A 25,872-nucleotide genomic window follows, 5' to 3' on the forward strand; every position below is an offset into this window, starting at 1 on the left:
GAAGGCAGAGAGGGCATGCGGTAGAGACTTTCAAGAAGATTTTACTAAATGAATCTGGGATGCCAGCCAAAGCCTGGGTTAACCTCACTTGCGTCACTGGTAAACTAATCACCCTCCTGCTGAAATGGGAAAGCAAGATGTGGCCTTGGTTAAATTTCGGGAAATTGGTGAGTTTTGTGAGCTGCATAAATTCTCACCGTCAGGAGACATTTTAAATAATAATTTTGAATATCTTTCCCTCTGTTAGTTTATTTTTTTGTATGTAGTTCAAAGTGTTGGTCTTGATATTATCAAAACTGATCAATATCATCATCAGCATGTGTGTATGTTATGCACAAGCATAATTTATACGTAACAGAAGACTTGCAATTACGATATATAATTTGAGTTTAGTCCAAAACCACATATATTTATTGTATGCTTACTCAATGCCAGGCACTGTACTAGCTGATGTAACAGGAAGCAACATGGACATGGTACCTGTTCTCATGGAGTTTCTGGCTTAATGTATCTCTCTCATGTAGTTCCATCCTTCCTTTCCCTTGCCCTCCACTCTATTTGAACTGTACCTAGCTCTCGGAGGAATTACTGCACTAGTTCTTTTTCTAAAGTAGCCAGCATTCATCGAGCACTGCTGACTGCATGCCAAGCACTCCGGTAACACTATATGGATCATCTTGTTTACTCTGCTCAACAACCTTATGAAGTAGGTACTGTTATTCATCTTACATATAGATGAGGAAATAGAGAGATGAAGAAAACCATCTAAGGTCACAGAACCACTCAGTGGTGAAACTGGAACATGGGACCAAGCAGCCTGGCTCCTGAATTAGACTAACCATACTAGACTCTCCAGCTGCACAAACTTCTTATAGATTCTTTGTCACTCTGATTCTCTTTCTTCTCAGATATGTGTGTGTGTATGTGTGTATTTATGTATGTATATATATATGCACACATACATACACACATATATGTGCATATATACATATAAAATATATATGAAATACAATATTTTATATAAATATCTATATATATATAGATAGATAGATATTTATACACACACACATACTTTAAAGCTTAATTCTCAAAGGTCTCAGACTAGCATGAAAAGCCCTGTTCAGCCTGTCTTCAATCTACCATTGCAATTTTCTACTTCTAAAAAGTCACGACATACTCAGGGTACTTGGACTATTAACTTTTTCCCCAAAACAGTCCACTTGCCCCATTTTTGTCCAATTTTTATGTTCTCCCCTTTTCCTAATTGCCCTCTAGCCTCGGACATGTGCTGTCTCCTCCCTTAAGTTTTCAAAGATAGTCCAAATGGATGCTATATCTTCCTGCTTAAACTCACCCAGTGTTTTGTGGGTGGCTAGCAATTCATGGACCTTCTGCCAGGGACTCAGTTATTTGCCGAGTCTCAGGGGAAACAGTGTGTTAGAATGTGGAGCTGGCTCTGAAATCAGATTGGCCTCAGTTCAATTTCAGCGCTTGGAATGTTAGCTCTGGGACCTTATGCAAATTGGATCATGTCTGTCTCTGCTCGAAACACTTTCAGGGCTCCTCATTGCAATGTGAGGAATAAAAGATTTCTGGAATCCGATATAATTTTTAAAAATCGATTTTAAAAATCCTAACTCTACAAAGTCCAACTTTCCTCTCCGCCTTTTTTTCATAAGTCAAACCAATCTTCTTGACCGTTACATTACTCTTCGGCCGCCTGCTTTCAGTTTCGCAGATGCTCCAGCAGGCTCTTATACAGCTCCGGCCTTCCCAGTGCTGTCCTACCCATAACTTCTGCTGTGTCATCTGACTTGCTCATTCTAATCTCTCGAGTCTCAACTTTAAACTTGTCGCTTTTTCAGAGAAAACTTCCTTGACCATCCGATTTCTCCCTCCTCCCTGGATACTCTCACCAAAGCTAATTGCTTTTCTTGTATGTGGTGTGATTGTTTGTGGTTTATTTGTATTAGGTCAGTGTTTCTTGTGAGACGCCTAAGCTCCCATAAGAACAGGTACATATCTGTTTGGTTCATCACAATATCTCCCATGCTCTGCACCTTGGCACATGTAGATGCTCAAGACAGACAAAGGGTGAAATTTCTCTGTACCTCAGTTTCCTCATTTATAAAATAGGAATGACAATAACCTAAGCTCATTGCTTTTAAGAAGCTGAGCAGAGTCTGCACAGAGTAGGTGACTGATAATTATTAGCTATCCCCACATTCACTTCTGAACCACAGTCCCTCCCAGGAAACTGCTTTCTTGCTCTATCCTCCACACGACCTTGCACAGTGCTTAGGTATCATGGGCACCCATCAACACTGGCTTTAACTGAATTAAGCTATGTCATCTGAAACTATGTGTGTGTGTGTGTGTGTGTGTGTGTGTATGACTTGTTTAGTATATGGTTGTATTACAAACAAACAAACAATGAAAACATCTGAATTAAGACTAAACTGTGCTCAGATCCAAATACAAAATCTAAAAAACAATATTTATTTGTTGAACAAAGAAAGTTAGAGAATTTTTGCAGAGTAGGTCAAGTGTAGAATTCCTGATCAGAAACACAATTGTTCTAATCTTCCTATATGGATCATTACGGAGCTGTCTGAGAAACAAGAGGCACTAAAATAAAAATGTGTTTTAGGCTGGGTGACCATTTAACTTAATGACCGCACCAAAACATTTTTAAGAGTGAAAAGAGGTGGTATTAATTATATTGGGGCCAGACACATAAACCTGGATTGTTCGAGGGCTGGTATCTAGTGTCCTGGGTTTGTGAAAACCTCAATTCTAACCATACGGCACCAGTAAAAACAAAGGTTTTTGTTTTTCCCTATCGGTCCATCTACATCTAGCAATTTCGACTTTTATCATTATTTATTTTTGATAATATGATATTAGAATATCATTCAGCAAAATATATGATCAGCATAATACCTGATTTACCCCAGATGGGGCTCACAGAAAAAAAAAAAATAACTTGATTAAAAAATAACCAGAACGCAGTGAGGGAGGGGGTCTGAAGCCCACCCACCATAGTGTCAGAGCTCTGACGCTGGTTTGCTCAGCACCTTGCTCCACGAGGTTGCTGTTCCAATGCTTTGGGGCTCCCAACATGAATGCTTTTGTCATCTACCATAACAAATCATTGCTTATGTCTGAATTCGTATTTTCGAAACATGCAGGCTCATTACATTTATTGCATTTTAAATGATATTTAAAATTGAGGTAAATAATTTAAGGAGAAAATATCAAGGGCTTGAAATGAATATCTTTAAATATAATGCAATCAGGTAGATATTTTTGCAATGTTTGGTGACATTAATGTGGTGATACTGAGTAACTGCTGACAATTAGTCAGAAGATGGAGCAGAGGTCTTGTAAGAAAATTACTCCCAGGTGACAAAATATTGAAAATTCAATTATACTCTGTTTATTATAGGCTTACACTAGCAACTACATTCCTAATAAAGACCTTGATAATAAACAAATTAATGGGAACACAGGGGAGTACTTTTAGAAATTTTTTTTTCCATATAGTATTCTATAATATTGATTTCTAAAGTGCTCCAAATGACAGAAAGCTTGCTAAAGAAAAATTTTAACATAAAGTATATGTATAAGAAAATACAATATATTAAAAATACAATATATTGAAGTACTCTGAAAATAATTTTAATATATGACAATGTACAATAAATTTAATGTTTAAAATTTCAAATTATGCAAGTGTATAAATCACTTATGAAAGAAAGTCTAGTGAATGCAAATAAGAGGAAATCATAATAAGGGATGCACAAATGGTCTGAATTTTAATTAAAACAGTATGTCATGGAAGTCAATGCATCCATTTGCCGTTTTACAAATGTGGTTTTAAAAACATCCATGAGCTAAAAATCTTGAAATATTTTTACAAATCTGAATATACAAATATCTACTTTCTCAACAAGAACATCAAGACATTTGTCTGCACAGAGCTACTTCTTCTATTTATGCCTCCCAACATTTTCTGCCATTATGCCTAGTTCAATAGATACTTCATTCATTCACTCAATTGTTGAACAAATTTAACGGGGCACCTACTTTGGGTGTAGCTTTATTGCTACACATTCCATGGAATAGATGTGGAAGCCTCAAGGATCTCAAGGAAAGATGAGGATGATAACATTATTTGGTGTTTAAACAACCAGGAAAAATAAGCTTAAAGAATTTATGTTTTCTAAGAAGGTTGATTCAACTTCTGTCCTGTCTTCTCTGGTGAACAGACATTTTATGGAGCCAGAAATCAAGAGAATTAGAGGAAAGAAAGATTCCTAGATGTTAGGAAAGGACAAAAAAAAGGGCAGAAATTTGAATTAAGTAATATATACAGGGACTAAGAATAACTTTGAAATAGTTTGAATCTGATGAAAGTATATGGCAGTGGAGAGATTTCAAGTAGGGAAGTAAGACAAAGTCAAAAGCTTGAAATTTTGGAAGTGATTTGGAAATGGGAAGTGGAAATAAAAAAAAAATGGCAAATTAAACTCTACTTTGGCAAATCATTTTGATTTGAAAAATATATAATGAAAGTCATGTAAGTTGATAATGTTAAAAATGTTTTATGGTAGTTTATGTTTGGAAAATGTAAAAAGTTCCATTGTGAAAGAGAGAGAATATGTTTAGTTCACAACTTATATTTGCAACTTTATATTTATATTGCAGGTGGCAATATAATTTAAATAAGAAGAGGAATAGAAAGGATATCAAAGAAGCATCAAGAGGCCAACAACAACAAAAAGCAGAATTCAAAATCAAATATAACTCAGATTCAGTCTGTGAAACAAAAAAGATTTAGTGACTGCTTTAGCAAAAAACAAAAAAACAAACAAAAAAAACAACAACCACCTGCCCACCCACCCAACCAACCACACACACACGCACATAAAATCCACTTTGCTAAAGGGCTAAACGTTAGAGGAAAAAAAGAACACATGGAGGATACATTGCCCCAAATAATGACAAATTAATTCAGGAATATTAAAAAAGACAAACGTGACTAAAGAGGTCTGAAATGCATGAGTAATTCTAGTTTCTATTAGAGTTATTTCTAAATACAACCTATACACCCTGGTAGGTGTTGTTTTTCAGCTTTGTAGCCTCTACAGAGTCAGGAACAATGCTTTGGCTGTGTTGAATGAATCAATTAAAAACAAGGTAAGAAGACTTGGATAACAACATTTTCACAAAATGGAGGAATCTGAGATAAACTTAAAAAATGTTGTATAGCTGGAAAGAGAGAATTAAAAAGAGAAGTTTAGAAGATACCCTCTCAGCGGAGAAGTTACGATGCCAACAGCTCTCCAAAATGTTTCCTGTGAGCTGGCAGAAAGAAACACCTTTCAAGTCTTGCTCCAGAGACTTCCAGGGAAAGGCTAATAAAACTGTCCAGGAAGACAAGGGCCAAATAAAAGTTGGCGCACGTTCGCCTGTTGATACCTCCTCATAACTCGGGAGGGGCTTTTCTGTGTTAGTGTTGAAGAGGCAAAGAAAAATAAAACTTCCTCTCCAGAAAGCAATGGAAGCCACTGAAAGTGAGAGATGTTATCTCTCTTTATAGAGGGTAATGATCACAGATGTGACCATTGTCAGGACACTCAAACTGGAAAGAGATATACTGATTTAATAATCAATGAAGCAAGTAATTACAGGTGTTCCATGTTAACATTCCTTCCAAATGGATTACTCGTTCCTTCAGTATAGGGCGTATCACCACTATTTATTATATAAACACTAAATTAATCATCTAAGCACAAAATAAACAACAAAATTAATTATTGTTGCTCTTATAACGAGCTATATGAAAATGCATCACAAATGTTTAGTTTTTTGCATGTCTCATATATTTTACCACTAAAGAAAAACTCTTTTATTGATCAAATATCTGTTTGCAAACAAATTACTCTTTGAAAGATATATTTTCCAAGTGAACTATGAAAGAAATAGAAATAATTAAAATATATTTAAAACAAAATAAAACAATTTGAAATTATTAAAGACAAAATCACTCCATCGAATATTACTTAAAATTTTGTAAAGGTGTCACTGTCATACTTAGTATAGAAAATATGCAAAGTATAGTTAAAAGAAACCAACTACTCGTTTATGTTTTTCATAACATAATGAATCTGTTGACAGTACATATATTGCTGTTATTTATAATCCCATGGTGACAAGAAAATGTCACCAATTACTGGCTACAATGACAGAACACAACTTATTCCTAATGATTTATACCCGTTAGGGGGAAAAAAAAGTAGGCTACAAAAGACAGCTACCATTCTATTTCCCAATAGCAGTTTTCTAAGTGAAAGTATTTTTTGCAAAGGATCGCAAGTTATTTCTGTTAATGAGAGTGTGCATAATTTACCTATATAACACCTTAAATGACAAACTAAAATAAGACACTCTAGGGTTTATTTTTAAAACAGATACAACTGAAATATCATGTTTACGGAGCAGGCTTTCATCAACTTACATATTGTATTCCCTTTTAAACCTAGATCTTGTTAAATCTGAATTGACTTTTTAGAATGTGGGAAATGAGATTTGAAAAGGTACTTAGTCGGCCCTTCAAAAACATATTTACTGCTCATCCTGGCTTATTAAGAACTACGGGTCGAAAGAAACGTGTAATTGAGCACCTCAGTTATAAATTTAGAGTGATGACACAAGAGGAGAAAGTAGGGAGAGGGTCTGATAATTATAAGCAGGAGAGTAAACTAAATATTACAATACAATTTTACTAGATTAGTAAGATTAGAGGATGTGAGAAGAGAGTTATAAGAAGATTCTGATCTAGTGATCTATAGTAAGAAATAAAATCTGGGAAATCAGAGTTTTATGGAAAATTCTAAAAAAAAAAAAAAAAAAGTCCAAAGTTGAAATTACAAAGAAATTACTGAAGAGGCAGAAGGAAAGGAAAAGTAACAGGTGATGGACTTTTTCATGGTTACAGTAGTAACATCATGGTAAGACTTAAATCAGAGTTGACTAAAAGGGCCATAAAAGGGGATTTAATCATTAAGAACATATTTTGAGGACAGACATCTTGCTTTTTAATATACTTTTGATAGGCATCATAGGCACTAAAAATAACTTTGAGCAGAATGTAGTGTTATTATCATTAAAACAGCAAGAGAAAATGTGTGTGCACGTGCGTGCGTGCGTGCGTGCATGTGTGTGTGTTGAGGTCCCCATAAACTAAGGAGACATGATGAATTGGGAAAAAAGCTCAGTTAATAATGAAGATGATTAGGACTAGGTAGTAGAATCAATTTATCAAGGAATGAATATTGGGCCTAATTAGTTTTGAGAAAAGAAAGGTAACAGTCTTGTTTCTCAAGTATAAAAAAGATTATGACATAAAGTTGAGGACCAAAATTTATTCACTTTGTAACAAGAACCCAGGATAAAAATCAGAAAATATTTCTAATTAAACAGATACAGGTAAATTTACAGAAACCATTCGATCTAGCTCAGTGGTATCTTTCTTAGCTTCTTTACAGAGAACAAAACTAATGCCTCACAAGGTCTCTTTCAGACTTATGATGATGACTTTCAATTATGTCGCAAGTCCTTTAGCAACATAAAGCAGAATTGATTTGTAGAGATCATTTCCCCTAGAAACAAGCTGATAATCACATGAACATTCTTTCAGTGAAATAATAACCTGAACCAGATTGTGTTTTGAGAGCCTGTAGTATAGTAAGAAAGGCAGAGGTAATAAAATAGTACATGGGCAAAATTGGGGTAGGAATGATTCACGTATGGAAATTAAGTATGACTACGGTTAAAACACAGCAGTATAGGTAAAACAAAACAGTATGTTCAAAACCAAATCTACCTCTTTGTAAAAAGTGCACGAAACAGAAAGAGAAAATGTTATGATTTTTTGCTTAAAACTGCCTTATCTTTAAAAAAAAAAGATTGATGGAAATATTTAGGTAATGTCAGTTGTTTTTGTCCTCATCTCTTAAACGTCTAGGACCTACTTGCTAGGTATGGTAAGGTATTCACTAAAACATTCTTCCAAAGTATCACTAATGAGAAAATTTTCTAAACTTATACAATAAAATACCATAGAATTCTTAATATTTACTTGGATAAAACTTTAGCACTGAAATAAATTTAATTTAGGGAATCTAAAATAACTAATACAGATAGAATATCAGTCAAAACAGAAGATAAAATCTGTAGGCAATAGTATATATTGTATTAGTTCAAGGATCATAGTTCCACTTTTTTTGTACATGTAATGCTCATAAGAGGCACACACAGAGTAAAGGAAACTTAGATTATGTTTCACTGATACAAATGATGAATCTAATTTTTCTTGCCACTTTAAGTGGTTTACCAGATTTTTATGCTTCGTATCTTCACTTTGCTGGACCTTTCCTAACCCAGTATGACTTCCCTCCCTTGAGAGAAATCCTTAACAAAACTTTGCAATATTAGCCTTTTAATGTTAACTAAAGAGAAAATAATGCATACTAAAAATTATTTATAAGAAGGCATAGTTTGAGAAAACGCTGACCCAAAGATACTGAGTGAATTATCCAAGATAAAACAATGAGTTAATCATAGAACTAGAATAAGAAACCAGGTTTCTTAACTTCTAATCAAGTGTCCTTACCGCTATGCCTATGAAACACTTTTTTTTAGTATGGTAAGATCACATCTTAAACTAAGAAGCATGAAATGAATTTAACTGCACAGAAGTTCATAGTGACATGGAAGACATTTAAATTCACAAGGCTCTTTCCTTCTCATTGAAAAGCAAAAGCTCTTGTGGGGACCTCTACCCTATTTTTGTCTGGACACCAATTTGTTCTACACAAGAATAAGCAGTGTTTGTAGCGGGTATCATATTTAGACTGTGGCTTCAAATTCTGGCTTTGTAATTTAGTGCCTGTGTGACCTTGGCGAGATATTTAAATTCCCTAAGACTTAGTTTTTGTTCCTTGGTAAAACAAGGAAAATGGTACTAACCCCAGAGGTTGTTATATTGAATAAAATAGGTGCTCAATAAAATCCAAATAGCTACCTCTGTCTCTACCTCTATCTCTGTCAATGTCTGTTCTGTTATTTAGAGCCTCTATAATCATTTTTCTAAAGAACAATAACAACATTCACATTCAAAATCCTTAGCAATTATCACTGGAAAGGTCATTGTAACAAAATGACTACTTTTAAAATGCTTTTGCTCTTTCTAGGGGAAGTAAAAATATTTTGGAGTGAATACAAACTCTTCCATAAAGAAATGATGTCTTGATAACAGAACCAGAATTGTTCGGAGTAAGAGGATTTTTGTGGGTGAAATTTTCTAATTAAAATAGGATAAGAAAACGTATTTCCTGGAAGGGGTCAATCTAAGCTCTCACCTTTTCTGATCTCTCTTCAGGAAAAGAAATCTTGCCTGACAGCTGTCAACTATCAGTGAGCTAGTTACATATGCAGTACGAAGTACTTGAAATTTGGGGAAGGTAACTAGGACTCATAGGTATACATGGGAAATATTTTTATCCCTTCAACTATAAATTTTCGCCTCCAAATAATCCCTTTTCATCAATTTTTATCCTTTTAGAGATCAATCTGGGAGTCTATAGGTAAAAATATGAAACTTTAAAGAAGCATTGCAGCTCACTCTTTCCAAGCCTCTGAGCTGATCTCTTACTATTTTGAGATAAAATAATAAGTGCCCTCTGTGGGTAATGGTAGAACCAGGAATTTAGCACCTAGACCCTCAAAGATGCAAATGTTGAAAATAAGAGCTATTGGAATCAATATCCTTTGTCTTTACACTACTGAAGAGCCCTGTGCCTTATCAAGCCATCTATGGTACGCAACTATCTCAATTTAAAATCTCCATCAGGATTGAGGCCCACGGGTAGAAGAAGGATATTTCCTATTAATAATTTCTCATCCTCCTTCCTTGCACCATCCTGATGCAGATCCTGGTTTCTCTGGCAGTTCCTGTGGAAACTGTATCAGTTGCAAACCCCCCACTAACATCGTGGTGAAAAGAAATACAAAGTCAAGAGTACAGAAAATCTATTTTACATAGTGATTGTTTTGAGATTTGGAAGGAAGTAACTAAAATGTATGGGGATAAAATATTCCCAGACTCTGCTTGCTCTTCAATCGCTGAGGCTCAAACTCTAGAAGAAAATTAGTGCACCTGAGGATACTGGAGTATGTGAGAGTTAGCTGAAATGTTATGATGTAGTATTCTTGGTGCATACTGAGTGATAACTGAATGTCCTATTCTACAGGATGACTCAGGAGATATGGAGAAATAACTTTCTTTTGAGTCTGACATACGTCTGTCATTATTCACTGTCCATCTTATTCTCTAATAAAACCATTACATATTCCTTTAAACCCACATTTATATTTAGTTTTTGATAACATCCTTTATATGTTTGCTGTTTCACAAAATGCAATGTACTATGTACTCCATGAACTTCTGTACTATGGTTCTATGCAACTGTGCAGACGACGGTCTATTTCAACTATCTTTCTATGGCCTTTCCTTTTTTCCTACTGCAGCGGCATTTTTCCAGGTTCTGCTCTCAAAGAGTCATCGTTAGCTCCTTACTCTTTCTATCTCATATGACAAAGTCCTGCCAACACCATAACTTGTTCCTCTTCTCTATACACGATAACACCTGCCTGGTTCACATGGGACCTCGGCTCATCCGATCCCAGTTCACCCTGATATAGTCCATTCATCATGTCGCAGCTCTCCTCTAGGACATGGACTGGACAGATACCATCCAGAGACAATTGTAGACTTTTCAGCATGACATTTACGGTTCTTCTATAAGTGGATTCCATCTAAACTGTCAGCTTTAACTCGCGCTGCTTCCCAGGAGGTTTCTTCCAGATTGGGTGGCCTCCTTACAGCTACCAATGTTTCCCCTTGTTGCTTCCAAGCATTTCAAGTTGTTCCAACTGTAAGCATGCACTACTCGTCTCTGCACTTTAAACATATTGTACCACTTTCAAAGTCCTGCCGAGATTCTATAAATTCTGAAAAATCTTTCCTTTTCTGAATCTTTATTGCTGTTCTCTACTCAATGTGCCATTTAGCAATGTATTTCATTTAGCTGCTTTGCCTTCTAATTTTTCCCTATTTGTAAAACCCTGTATCTCTCTATATCTTCAAGTCTATAAGCTTAACGGGAAAGGGTATATTTTATTCCCTAAAAATGTCTCTCAAAACATTTAATATAAGAATGTTCACAAAATATGTGCATAATACATCTTGACGTTTTGCAGGATTAATGCTTTATTTTTTTAATGAAAACATAAATCTCAATAACTGCTTCTAACATTATATGTAATTTCCATAAGCCTGTTTAAGTCTGTTTTTCTACTAGTACATGTTTTGTAATGCCGAAAGGTGCATAATGCACTGCTAGTGGCTAACTGTGTATTTCTGAAAATGTTTATTTTTAGTTAGTATTCTAGTTCCCTCAGAAACTACTAAGCCTAAATTTAGTATCTAAAAATTAGTATTTATATAACATATTTCACAAATCTTATCCCACTTCTCTGCAAATATTGCAAATATTGATGTCTTATTGTTGAAATTTAAGTAGATTAGTATATATTTATTAGACGTTATGCAACTTCTTCTAATTAAAGTAAGTGGCATTTATAAAAGCAAACTGTGTGAAGAAAATTAATTTAAATTCCTAAACCACAGACGACAATAAAAACTTTAGCTAGATTAAATGTAATATATTATATGTGTGTGTGTATATATATATATATATATACACATATATCTAAGAAAATATAAATAATTATACGTTCTAGGGGTAAAGTCAACATTTTTAAGCATAAAAATGGCACATGTAAATAATATAATTGACGACTATATGTTAAAGTTTATAAAAAGTTATTTATATCAAATATATCTTAAAATTAAATTGAGAAAAATATTTGCAAAAGATTAAGATCTACATATTTTAAAAGACACAAAGTATAATTAAGATTCTTATATAAAACCACTTGCAATTCAAAAAGTAAAAGGAGTGTATGTGTATGTATGTATATGTGTATGTACGCATATATGTATATGTATATCTCCTGCATCTTTTCCAACAGGCTATGGATTGATAGAAAGAGATTTATCTCCCTTTACTGTTACCATTTGCTTAAAGTTTTTAATTTATTTAATAAGGATACAGAAACTTTATAGATATGAATTTCTATGCCAAGCTGGAGTAAATAAAGATTTTCTTGGCATCTAGAATCTCTAATGAGGAGGGTGGAACTGTTTAAGCGAGATGGTATCCTGCTAGACTTGAGGACCAAATATTTGTGCTACATCCCAGCTCTTTTATACTTGGAGTTTGTGTGACTATTCACAACTACTGTGTGACTTACACATATGTCTATGAGTAGAAGGCCTGAATTTAAAGAAACGTTTATACATATCAGGCCTTCCTGAAACCAAACTTGTCTCTTCAAGGCCATATGTATGCATGAGGGGAAAAGGCAGTCAGTGTCCTGTCATCTTTGAGTTTCATTTCTCCCTTCAGCTTCCTTATGTCCTGGAAGATCAATTTCTTCACATGCCCCAATAGAATAATGCACAAAGGACATAAATTGGCGATTCACAAAAGAAGAAACAAACAGTACACGCACATATGTGAGAACATAAGCAACCTATTAATCAAATGAATATAAATTATAACAGTAAGCTACTGTGTCCCATCCATCAAGGTGCCAAAATTTTAAAGCATGGCAACATTTGTTGTCAATGGTTTGTAGAAAAAAGATGCTTTTTAATACTGCTACTGGGGTGTAAATTGATACTTTTTTTTTTTTTTGGAGGGCATTTTTACAGAGTGTATCAAAAGTTCTAAATTGCACGCACCCTTTCGCTCTGATATTCCACTTTGAAGAATTTATTCCAAGGTAGTAATAGATTAATGGCAAGGATTTCACCACTAGGATAGTTATTACAATATAATTTATAATAGCAAAACAACAATTTATAAGAGTGTAACAACCCAGATGTCCAAAAGTAGTAAATATGTTAATTTCTGATAAATCATAGCATCAAAAAGTATTATGTTGAAGAAGCATATCTAATAACATGGGGAAACAGGTCAAAATAGAATTTTCAAATTTAATTAAAAATATACACTCAAGATGAAAAATGTAAATATCAAAATAGAAAGTAGTTAATGTTATCCATTTTCTTTTCTACATTGCCAATAAACATATAATGCTATGTAATAAAGACAGATACATTAAGGGCATAAATTTAAACATTCATAATATTTTATATTTGTTTGTTTAAGTTCCATTTTTATCATTCCATCAAAACTTTTCATTTTACTTGGGTTATTGAGGCAGTACAATGCAAGTAATGATTAAATACTTAAAAGAGTCTAATGATTATCTGAGGCCTTAAACTCTTTAAAGTTCATTTGAACAATCTGGTTCACCTATAAGCACATTTTGTACCCTCTAATCTATAGAATGATACTCCAGTCACAGTAAATGAGACACAGTCCATTATAAGAGAATGTTTCATACTTGTTTTCTGCAGCAACTGACATTTCATTCAAGCACTTTCAAATCCCCTAGGAATCCCCATCTGCTGTATGTCAAAATTTTAAGATCTCTCTTTGTGAACTTTAATGCCTCTATAAAAACCAGTTGGAAGGGCAAGTCTACTTCCTACTGATGACTTTGATTTTAACCAATTTGAGACAAACCAATTATTTAATGTAGTCTGAGTAACTGTTTCACAAAGACACAATTTTTCAAATTTCAATATACAAATAGTAACTACCACTTTGGCTTTTTATAGCTTATTTCTAGTTCTCATGGATATAACACTTGCGTTACAGTGTTTCAATACCCTATTGTGTTTTTTTTTTATAAAAAGAATGTTTGGTAATATCTCAAAAGTGTTTGTTAATAATCCAATTTGTTTATATAATTTTATGTTTGTAAACATGTATCTTGTTTTTAAGCAAAAAAGGCATTTAATACAACTAATGCAAAACTTTGTGGCAGTTATTAAGGTGGAATCACTTATTTTCTAGCTATTAATTTAATCATAATATATTTATGTCTACCTATTATATATCTATATATTTATCAAATATCTATACATTTTGTATGTTATATACAGATCACACACACACATATAAAGGGTCAAGGAAAAAAATAAGAAGTTGCCTACATATGCACAGTACTGAAATCAATCCCATTAGTTCAGGCTCCAAAGTCAATAACTACCTGTTTTCAATTAGAGATTATTTTTTACAATTTTATAGAACTATTTTAAACAAAATATCAATTTTGAATATGAATTTACTTTCCCTAAAACATTTTCATGACATTATGACATAGACTTTTAAGTCCATTAAATTATCAACTTATATTACACTGACTTTGTATTGCTATGATTTTAATTGATATAGATAGAAATGCACCTTTTTTAAAGTATACCTTTTCTATAGGAAACACTAAACTAATTATGCACACAGATTTGCAACATAAAATAATATCTTGAAAGATAAAAAGTTTTGAGGAATTCACAGTACATAAATTTATATACCAAGGATCTCTTTGCTCCTGATCCCCAGAGGCCAGAGTGTATTAATTTTCCCCTTAATCGCCTCTACTTTCACCTTCTCATTGTTGTATCACCTTTTCCCTTTGTTTATAAAGATGCTGAAATGTCCTCCAATGTGAAAATATCCCCGGCCCAGTTTTCCCCAGGAGTTGCCAGCCTTGCTCCCTCCTTTCTTAGTCGAGCTCAGGAAAGAATAATCTGAACTTGCTGGTGCCATATTTTAGGCTTTTGTTAATCTTTCCACCTCTTGCAATTTGACTGCCACACCCACTATACAAAAATTAACATCCTCCTGTCATTCCAAAGGATAAAGTTGGCGCTTAACTTCCTATACCTCTGGAAGTTTTTGATTCTGCTGATCATGCCTTATCCTTCTTGTCTTCTGTGAACTGATCTTGTTTGGCTTTCTTTTTTCTCTATGGAAGGTCCCTCTTTGTTTTTTCTTGGTGCTTCTCCTACACCCTATGGTAAATATTAATTAACTCAGGATTTTATCTTTAGTCCTCTTCTCATTCTGGTTGCTTTGGGGGAGAGGTTTAATTCTTCCTCATGGCTTTAACTGCAATCATATAAATCATAAAGTATATATTTCTAAACGAAATGTAATATAATATTATATAAAAATTGTTTAATAGATTCTGTACTTTGATGTTGTATAGACACCTCAAATACAACCTGTCCATGTCTGAATTACTAACTTTACCTCAAACGATACACTTTAACCTCCAACTTGTACTAAACCATCACTCACCCAGCCTTGCATGTTAGAGGGTCTTTTAAAATGTCTTCCTCCTCCCTAACCACAATACAATGAATTAATCATCAAATCTTGACTCTATTTGAATCAGTCTTCCTTTCCTCCCTGGTTATTGGTTAAAACTTCTACATTTCATCACTTTGATAATTATAATATTACCTAATTGACCAACTTGCTTTCAGGTGTAACCCGTAAAGTCCATTATGTATTCACACAGCAAGAACTTCAGTTCCAGGTTCAGCCACTGGGTGGTGTGAGCACAGAGCTACAGGGGTAAACAGGGCCATGTCCCTACCCAGCTTAACTCTCCACTACTTTCAGAGTACTTTGTTAAATGCAAATACAGCTATAATATTCCTCAGCACGAAAATCCTTCAGAGCCTCCCTATCTAGGTCCAAGAGGAAAAAGTGCATATTCCTGAGTATGGCCAAAAGGCCCTTTGTGAAGTGGTCTGGGGCCACTCTCACAGCCTCAACTCTCATCACTCATCCGCACACCCTGTGCTCCAGGTGCCAGACGGCTTGTGGCTCTCGGAACAGTCCTCAGGGATTTTACATTTTCTCCTTCACAGCTTTGTCTACATCTTAAATTTCTACAATCCTTTAAGCCTGTGTTCCATTGCCACCTCCTTCCTCCTTTATGAAACATTCTCTCCTCTCCCAGCCCCAATCTCTGTTGGCAACAGTCTGCTCTATGCTGACACTTACTTTGCATATTGTGTTGCAATACTTCTCTCCACATTAGGATATAATTGTCCGCTTGCCTGTTTGCACAACCAGCCTATGAATCTCTGGAAGCCAGGGACTACCTCTTACTCATTTTTGGCTTTTTAGTACCTAGTACAATACCCAACATGTACTATTCATTGAATGAAGACATAGTTAATATACTAAATAAGAAATTAATCAAAAAATCTCATCTAAACATTATTCAGTTTCAGTTTCTGTGTGACTTGAAATAACATTTAAAGTCAAGTTAACATTCCTAAGACATTTTTTAATTGCCTTTTTCTCAAGTTTACATGCAGTTTTATTCATTTTAATAGGCATTCGAAAAGCCCTTACATTTAGTTTATGTACAGTCTATTCATTATGGAAAACTATCTCAAGTGAACTGGTAAATATAACAACATTCCAATACAGAGAAGCCACTGTTCAAACTACTCAGTAAATAAGGTATAAAATTTTCACATTTAAACCTGTATGTGTATGCAATGGTAATAAACAGAATTATTATCTAAATAGCATAAAACATATCAGTTAGTTGCTCTTCAAACACTTGAATACCCTTGGAATGGCAAATAAACTAAGGTTCTTTGGCTCTAACACTTACTATTTTCTATTTCAGTGATAATTACATCAATAAACCTGATTCAGCATTCGCTGCTGTTCAATTCATTAATTAAAACAATTTGGAGCTACCACTGTGATTTTTCAAGGATATCAAAAACACATTCAAAAATCAAAATAGCATACATCATCAGTTTTGATATGTGCATAGTATGCTTTACTTTGATTTAGACTCTACAATTAAAAGAATATTCAGGATTTAAACAGAGATGGCATGTGTTTCATCTACTTTTAACAAAAACACTTAGAATACAAGTTGAGTTTTATAGAAATGGCAATATATTGTGAAGAACGGTAAACTGCCAAGAGCTTTTGAAAAATCATCTTAGAATAGATGATATCGATGTATATAAATACTTAAGTGATAATAACAATAGTAGTGGAGTTTATAGTATTCTTAATTCTAATTTCATAATACTAAATTTTTAAAACTTCATTTAAGTCATAACTTACTGTGCTCAAGTGACTTATAACATGTCCACAAAATGAATATATTTCACCTTTAAATGAAATATAGAATTTTTCTGCTAAAAGAGCAACAAGTTGTTATTTAAACTATAAACATATACAAATCAAGGCAACAAAATTATTTTTATATATTAGAAACTATTTGCATTTTGCAAAGCAGCACTTTAATTCTGAGCTTGATTAAATAAGCATGCAACATAATACTTTTGCTATTTTTGACATCCCAGAGCACCTAAAACATAAAATATAATTTACAACAGCAGAACATGCCAGAATTGACCATTACATGCCAGAAGAGGGCCCATAATGGAATTTATATCTAAGTTATAGTTTAGTATGTGTAATAGAATCTCATAAAATTAGAATAACTCTGAAATACCATTTATTTCTTGTAGCAATGAAATTCCATCTTAATTCTACAATCAATTTCCTAAGTAGGCTGAAAGGTTCTTGGATACAGTTCTAAGGAACAGAATTAGGCTAGTTAGGCAAAATAATGTACTTCTTTTCAAATTATCTTCAGAGAACTCAAATATTATTCCCTTTGTGAAAAGAGCCAAGAGAGAAATGGCATCTGTGTCCTTGCTGGAAAGATCACAAAGATGTGACATAACAGGGTACTCCAATGCTACTAGTAGTTTCTCCCAAACTATTCTAGAATTTAATTGGCAATAGAATAGCTACAAGTCTTTCCACATCCTCTCTCTCACCTATCTATAGTTGCTCAGAAAGAGAAAAAATTGCACTGCCCACTCTTTTAGAGAACATTCTGCCTGACATGGTGATTTGAATTGCAAAATAGCTAAAGTTCTCTGGTGAGAGATTGATGTAAATGTTATCACTATAATAATTTATCAAATTGGTTTATGGGGTATATCTTTTTTCTTTTAAAGTACAATAATTCAACTTTTAGACTTTATCTTTCCATACAGAAAGTAGACTTTTAAAATACTATTTCAAAGGACAAGTAAATTGGTTCCTTGAAGTGTTTTAGCTGTGCAAGCAAGTATCTATTAAACCTAAAAATACTGCACTTTAATGTTAGACCCTCTGTTAGCCAAATTAGCCCTTAATACTTTAGTATCATGCACAATTAGTGTGGCATTAGCGAGGTCCTACCATAGGTATATTGCTAAGACCCCAGGTGAGAAAGAGTCTTCCAGGAATGATTTATTTTATTGTGTGAACTGATGAGCATCAGTTAAATTGCCTTTTAATTGACTGGCTGTCTAAGTAACATGCCTTTGAGGGAAACACTACTTTTGAAATTTCCTTTGGCCAGGGGAGGAAAGAGCATGCTAAAGTCTTTGAAGTCTACAGCCATCAGACTAATTATCAGCACCATTCAATGTACATTCATTTAATTACAGTAAATTAAAAAGGATGTGAGGTCTTGGAGAAAAATAAAAGAGTCAATAAATTGTGACAGAAATTCCAGACTCTGCAAATTATCAAGTGCCTTTCCTGGAGGAGATGGCTGGTTCTCCCTCCCCTTGCCAAATGCGCAAACACTTCGGTGGTGCAGACAGAGGGAGAGCTTGAAAGAGGTGGTGGCGGGGGGCAGGAGGAGACCTTTGCTGTAGCCCAAAACTAGGCAGGTACTCGATACTACTTATCTAGCTGAATCTTCATAATCATTTAAGAAGGAGACACATTTTTCTAGCTTTTTATAAATCATAAGAGCACGCACACTTATTTAGAACTCATTAGATGCCAGGCACTGTTCAAAACACAATGTATACCTGAACTTAATCCTCACAACAACCCTTAAGGACTGTGTACCATTTACTATTGTCTCTATTTTACTCTTGTTGAAGCTGTAGCACAGGAAGGTTAAGTAACTCGCCCAAGATCACATAGCTGGGAGGTGGGAGGCCAGTTTAAACCCAGGTGGTCTGCCCGCTACAACATATTCTCATTTACTTTGGCTCTCAAGGTTCCAAATTGTGGGGGGCTAGAAGCAAAGTGCCAGCTCCTCCTGGTCTGTCAGACATCAAAGGTCAGCATGTTCTAAGGGACTAAGAGATTGTGGAGACTGGGAGGAGGATGAGGATGAGGACCTGAAGCTGCCAGGCACCGCAACTCTGGAACCAGCAGTACGACTATAACTGAGGAAGTAGTAGGCAAAGAAGGGAAAGTTGGGAACTTGAATTCTAGGTGATTCAGAAACAGTCTTAGGGGTTGAATGGAAGGATCCAAACCCTAATGGGCATGATCCAAATCCAGGCATCTTTCATGACACCATGCTGCTGAGTGACAAAAGGACAATATAAGCTTGGCTTCTTCTGGGAAAAGATTCACAGACTAACATTTTTAAAGCTAAAAGGTAGCTGTTTGAAAAAGAAGTTCATTGTCCCTGACATTTAAATAGATATTTGGAATTGAGATCAGATTGCCTGCAAAGCTGGATAGTGGAGAATCAGTCAGGGGTCTTTTAACAATATACATCAGAAACAGAAAAGATGCCTAAAACAACCCAGAGCACACCAGTAATATTTCCTTTGAGTAGGGCATTCCGTCATACTTATTATGTCACCTCTCAACAGCTTACTAGAACTGCTGCTAATAAGTGGTCACGCACCACTGGCCCTCCCGTATTTGTCCTGGAGCGTGGCAGTAGACTTAGAATAATGAAGACAACCACAGCAATCAATATGTGTCAAGAAAGGACCTCTTCATATCCTTAATTTCGAACAAAATTAACATTTGAAATTCCATATAAAACTCAAATTCACTGTAAAAAAAAATTTTCCCCTCAAAATGCTTTTTAACTTCAAATCCCCATGATTCATGAAGAGTTAGTTTTGCAAAATAATAAATTTTATCACTTGTTATGAATCTCTGTGAACATGAAGATATGTGACATGGTCTGAATGTTCTTTTAGTCTCTTGGGATGCTCAGACCATCAAAATTTCATTAGCCTCACAGCAGTTCTAGCGCCTTCTTAACTTGAACTGTTGGCCTCTTTATCAATAAGTAAATGAAATCTAATCCCTTTTAGTTACTAAACTCTTCTTTGAAGTTATAACTAGAACATCAGGCACTCGGCTTGCATAATTTTACAAATGTTGAATAACATTTTTTTTTTTCTGGAGGAAACAACCTTATTCACAGTTATTTCAAATAATGAAAACAGTCAACGAATACTCCCATGTAAACAGGATGAAAACGAGTCAGTGTCTGGTTTCTAAATTAGTTTTCATTTCAGTAGGATATTTTACACATGTCCTTCTTGCTTCGACCTATAGTGGTATAATAAAACTTCCATGGACACAACTCAAGCAAGTACAAAAATGAATAATATTAGACAAAGTAATTGAAAGTGAAAGAAAAATATAATTGAAAAATCAATAGGCTTTCAAAATTAGAGCAATTAAAAATACCTGAGGATAGAATTGAATTATTTTAGTAACTCGATGTTAGAAGTATTTTACTAGAAGTATTAATCTTGCTAAAAATATGGTTTCGAGGACATTCTTTATAAAGATGTTAGAAGACCATGTGTATGATTACAAATTTTAGTTTTTTACTATAAGCCAGTTTAAGAAAAAAAAAAAGGTAGTATTTCATATCAGAAAAAAACTCCTCAATACTCTTGTTTAATTCCATAATTCAAAATTATAAGGTCTGCTTCCCCAGATCTTACTGTAGTTAATTACTTTAAAGGGAATCTTCTTCCTTCTGACTAATCACTGAAAACTCAGAACAAATAAATTAATCTGAAATGTTCCTATGAATTTACATATTAAATCTACAACATAGCCAGCATTCAGTAAGGGGTCATATCTATTTTATTTCCACTTTCGTTTTCTTCCTTGAGCTGACCTCATTAGAAGTTCTTAGACCATCAAAATGTTTAAAAAAAACAACCACAGCCAAATCTTGGGAAAAGAGTAAACACAAGTTTAAGTCATCACTTGCCCAAATCAACAAACATTGTTTTTGACACTTTATACTCTTAACTTAGCTGGCCTGTTTACTCTCAGCGAATGCTACCAAATGTTTTGAATTTTAAGGCAAGGCCCATGACAGTCTCTTTCTATCTCTATTCATTCTGTTTTTTTTTTTTTTTTTTAACTTGGAGAAATCTTAGAGTGATGCCTTTACATCACTCTAAAAACAAGGTCTATGAGATTCCTGGGGAAACAAGTTTCTCTAATAATTACTAATAATCCATGCAAATGCGGATTGTCAGTGGCTCCCTCTTTCCTTCCCAATCATTTGGATATTATCCACTGTTAATTAAAGGTCACATAGTTTATAGTTTTATATTTTCTGAAAAGAAAAAATATGGCATGTGTTTGGGAATTCATTGTGAGATAGTTTTAGCATGTATGCAATTTAAAAATAATAAAATTAATTTATACTAATTAATTTTACAGACACACTTTTTATTAGAGAGAGAAAAAATACTACAAAAGTCGTGGGTAGAAAAAGCAAGCTGACCCATCTGAAAAAATAATAACGAATATGGATATGATGGTCTATGATGCAGATAATCAACATCAAATGCATTATCTTGCTGCATTCTACTCTTTTCCTTTCTGGAACCATCATAAATTTTACCATACATTTTAGGAATTTCAAACTCCAAATATTATATTTGAATACAACCACTGTATCTGCAATTATTCAGAGCGTTATATGAAGATGCAGATGGACAGGAAGCACGGTCTATGCCAAATCTTATATTTTTAAGGTTAGTGACTTCTGAATCAACAATGAAAACTGATACAAACACAGGTTTTACTAAGGTATATGGATTAGCTCAGGGAAATGTTGGCAGTCTGATTCTAAGACTCATTTTGTCAGAAATCACTGCTCTTGTTTTCTGCTTTGGGTTGGAACAAAGCCAGCCTCCACCTAAAACTGACACTTCCAAAATGAATACATTGAGTGCATATTATTAATTGTTTTTGACTTCAGTTCAATGCACTAAAGTATTCTATATAAGGTATGATATTGTTTTAGCTGGTTTAAATTAGACTTTTTTTTCATGACTAGAAAGGAGACACATACTAAGCAGTAGGAAGCATCAGGCACCACTTCACACTGTGCCTTAACTGAAATTGAAAGCTGACAATAGACCTGCTTTCCTATTACAAGCAAAGCTGAGAAAGTTGCTCAATAAATAATAAAAATAAAATATCAGTGGTAAAACGACCATGTTTCTTTTCAAATGCCATGCAATTCTTCCATTTTCATTTTCTCTTTGCTTTTTGATGCATCGTATACACACAGCATTAATAAGTAGATTGAAGTAGCAAGTGCACTGTTAATATTAAATGCTGAAGGGGAAATGTCTTTTTGTTATCTGGTGCGTTGGCGCTGATGCTCCAATTCTTCCTATAAGCAGCATTGACTAAAAATTAAGTTTTCTTTTAAATCTTTTATTGCATATAAATTAACTGTTTTTATTATCCTGCACTGGCAATAAGAAAAACGTTCCAACAATTTATAAAGATATTTTTCTTACAACATGTAAAGCTGCTATTTGGATATCCTAAAATCCAATTTTTGTGTGTGGATTTAATGGCATAGTAATCCAGTCCCCAAAGCACATCAAAGGCCACACTCCCCCTCTTCACCAATATTTCAATTGCTCTCATCAGCTAGTAAGTTTAAAGCATGATCAAATTTGTTCTTCAATCACTCTCGAGCCCTGTTAATAAACTATTCTGTGTGCTCACTCATCCATTCTAAGATTCTGCAACTTCTTTGAGATATCTTCAAGAGGAATCTACAAAGACATCTTTGATTGCAAGCCGGCTCTGCGGTAAACTTTATCACTACTTGCTTTGCTGCTCCACAGAGGATAACAGGTGACATGGTCCAAGATAAGTCAAAGCTAATCTTTTTTTTTTTTTTCTGTACACGATTAAACTGTTTTTCAAAACTATAGCTAACACATCATAGGCCGCTTGCATAATTTAACAATCCCATGTTGAATATTGATTTTTTTTTTCCAGGAAAAAAAATGCATTATTCAAGGACGTTTCTTGAGTTTTACTACATTAAAACAAAAAGAAAGGAAGAAGCAAGAGAGAGAAGAAAGAAGGGGAGAAAGAAGAAAAAAAGAAAAGCAAGCACGCATAGTCAACCAAAACAGACAGAAGCACTGAACGCCGATGTGATAAAGCAAAAAAACAAAAAACAAAAAAAACGCATCTTACCGGTCTCACTGTCCGACTTGTTTTCGTGCTCCGTGTCTGTCAGGGTGAGGGCTGAGTTGGACCGGCTTGACAGGCAGGAGCTGCGGCCCGACTTGACCCCCCGGCCCCAAAGTCTCATGGCATGCTCTGGGGACATCACTGCTTCATTTTCAGTATCAGCATCTGACCCTGCACTGAGAGAGTAACCTCTGTGGGGGAGCCCCATTTCCGCACAAAATGCCAGTCCTCTTCGAGTTGCTGGTTCACAAACTCCTAACTGCCTTAGGGTAAAATTCTGTCCTAATTAGGGGGAAAAAAAGACAACAACTAGTGAGTATATGTTTAAGTTTAGTTTCAATGTTTTATTTTTTTTTTTTCAAAGAAACTCTCCATCAAGTACACACTCAAGCATTCAGGTTTTTCTGCTATTCGAACCAGGTGTTTACATTAGCACTGCATGGCCTACGGTCAAGGGGGTGCAATTATGGGGGTGGGGGCGAGGCTCCACAGCTGATTCTTCACACACCTCAGCTTAGAGCTCCTTTGTCAACCTTTACCACACAAGCACCTCCAGAGAGATGGGCAAGTAAATCGGCACAGACCATGAAAACTCACCCCTGAGAAAGGATTAGTTATCAATGATATTATTTTCTTTAGCTGACTTATGAAGCAATAGAAATTGTCAGAATTATTTCTTGTGTCCCTGCTCTAGTCTTAAATGATAAAATTTTCCCACCCGGATGTCACTTCTTTGGAAGAGAAAAGATTTCCCTCAAGAAAGAGCTTCTCATTAAGTAGGAAAAAGAGCTTGGTCAGTTTTTAGTCTATCTTCTCATCTTAACCAAAATAAACATGTATTGTGTGTGTGTGTGCGTGTGTACATATACTAAATTTTGGGAGTATAATATCTTGAAAATTTGCAGACATCTGACTTTCTAGACTTTTAGCTTAATAAACACCTGGAAACATCTATATTGATTAGAGTAAACCATTTTTTCCAAATAAAGTGCACTCTAAAAATATAGTGGGAGTGCTATGTATTTAAAAATTAATGGTAAAATAATGTCCCCTGCAAAATAAATGGCTGTGAACCCTGCAAGCCTTTACTAATAAATCGAGCATGATAAAACTCATGACACTGCAATAACTTAAAGCAAAAGTGTTTAAATTAGGTGACACTTTAAAATGACTGCTGTTATTAATGACGTTTCCAATCCTGTACTTATTTTTAAAATTTCCCATATGTTTATGATACCGTGGATGAGAAGAAAGTGAGAAATGTTTGCTTGCAGAATTTTTTATATATGGCTCTTCCATTTCTTTTATTGGCATGGTAGAGTCTGAGATTCAGACATCAGCTGGATTCTAAATACATGCAAGGAATAGTATATACAGACTGATTTAGATTCCACCACCCAATACAGACCTTTTAAGACTTTTAAGCATTTATATTACTCATAGTTTTCATTTTCCTACTTCTAGCTATTAAATCTATGAACATTTGAATGTTAATTGGTTCATGTGAGAAATAACACTATATCTTTTAAAACAGACTATACATTATTTGTGATAAAATAATGTTGAATCTTCTAGGAAATGAATTAAACATAATGTGCAATGTGTTTGGTTGTAAAGATATTAGCACTCTCCAGGTCTCTGCATATTTTAACTTGTGTGGTTAATCACTTTATCGCTGTGGTCATATCAGAAGCTGGAATCAACTTCATCTTGGACGGATTTCCAAATGGGTTCTAACAATGACACCCATAAGTAATGGAAATCTGTTGCTACAATTAGCTACAACACAAACTGTGCTGATCAGAGAGATGTGAATAAGTATCTGAACCAAAAATATGTAAGAAAAGGAAATAGAAAAAAAAGAGAGAGAGAGAGAGAAAGAGTGAAAAAGAGCCAACTGAACAGTGAGAAAGTGGACAAGTGGGCAAGTCTAATAAGTAAGACCCAGTATTGTCAGTATTTTTTAAATAGCATCCATTGCACTTATAAAAGCATATTCTAAAAGATCAACATCGTGGACAGTTAATGAAATAGTCGTGGAAGAGCTTATCAATTGTTATTTGTATATCAAAATTAAAATGGGGGGAAGGGTCAAAAACAGTTAACTATTACCATCAAATATGGTGATTTTTCAAAATAACACACTATAATTTTAAAGGGTGAAAATGAATGTTAGGATCCTCTGCATCTTTCCTTTATTTTGGGAGGTGCCACATTGGAGAATAAAAATAAGAGAAAAATTAAAAGACAGTAAAAACTCCCTTTCTAATTCCTGAAATGTAACTTGGAACATTTTCCACGTTATTGGCTTTTCGAACTGTTGCCATCTTTGATGCAAAAATCTATGAGGTGAAGAAAGGCAGAAAACTGCAGTCTTTATTGTTGGTTATCCAGGTATGTAAATACAGTTTGCTTTCCAAATAAATATCCAATAGATAATCTCTATGAATCGATTGATATGTGTGTCCCA

General features: G+C 34.4%; 1 protein-coding gene across 9 annotated transcripts in view; it reads right to left on the reverse strand.

Moving 5' to 3' along the window:
* The window catches only part of TENM3 (teneurin transmembrane protein 3), a 766,204-nt gene that overhangs the window by 353,560 nt on the left and 386,772 nt on the right, over nucleotides 1-25,872 (reverse strand). For all 9 annotated transcript variants that reach the window (XM_036228685.1, XM_036228689.1, XM_036228687.1 and 6 more), the window contains one exon: nucleotides 23,406-23,684. In XM_036228685.1, coding sequence (XP_036084578.1) covers nucleotides 23,406-23,684 — 279 coding nt within the window. The remainder of the gene's footprint in view (nucleotides 1-23,405; nucleotides 23,685-25,872) is intronic.

Source organism: Rousettus aegyptiacus, unplaced genomic scaffold (assembly GCF_014176215.1).
Source record: "Rousettus aegyptiacus isolate mRouAeg1 unplaced genomic scaffold, mRouAeg1.p scaffold_m13_p_11, whole genome shotgun sequence".
NCBI lineage: Eukaryota > Metazoa > Chordata > Mammalia > Chiroptera > Pteropodidae > Rousettus > Rousettus aegyptiacus.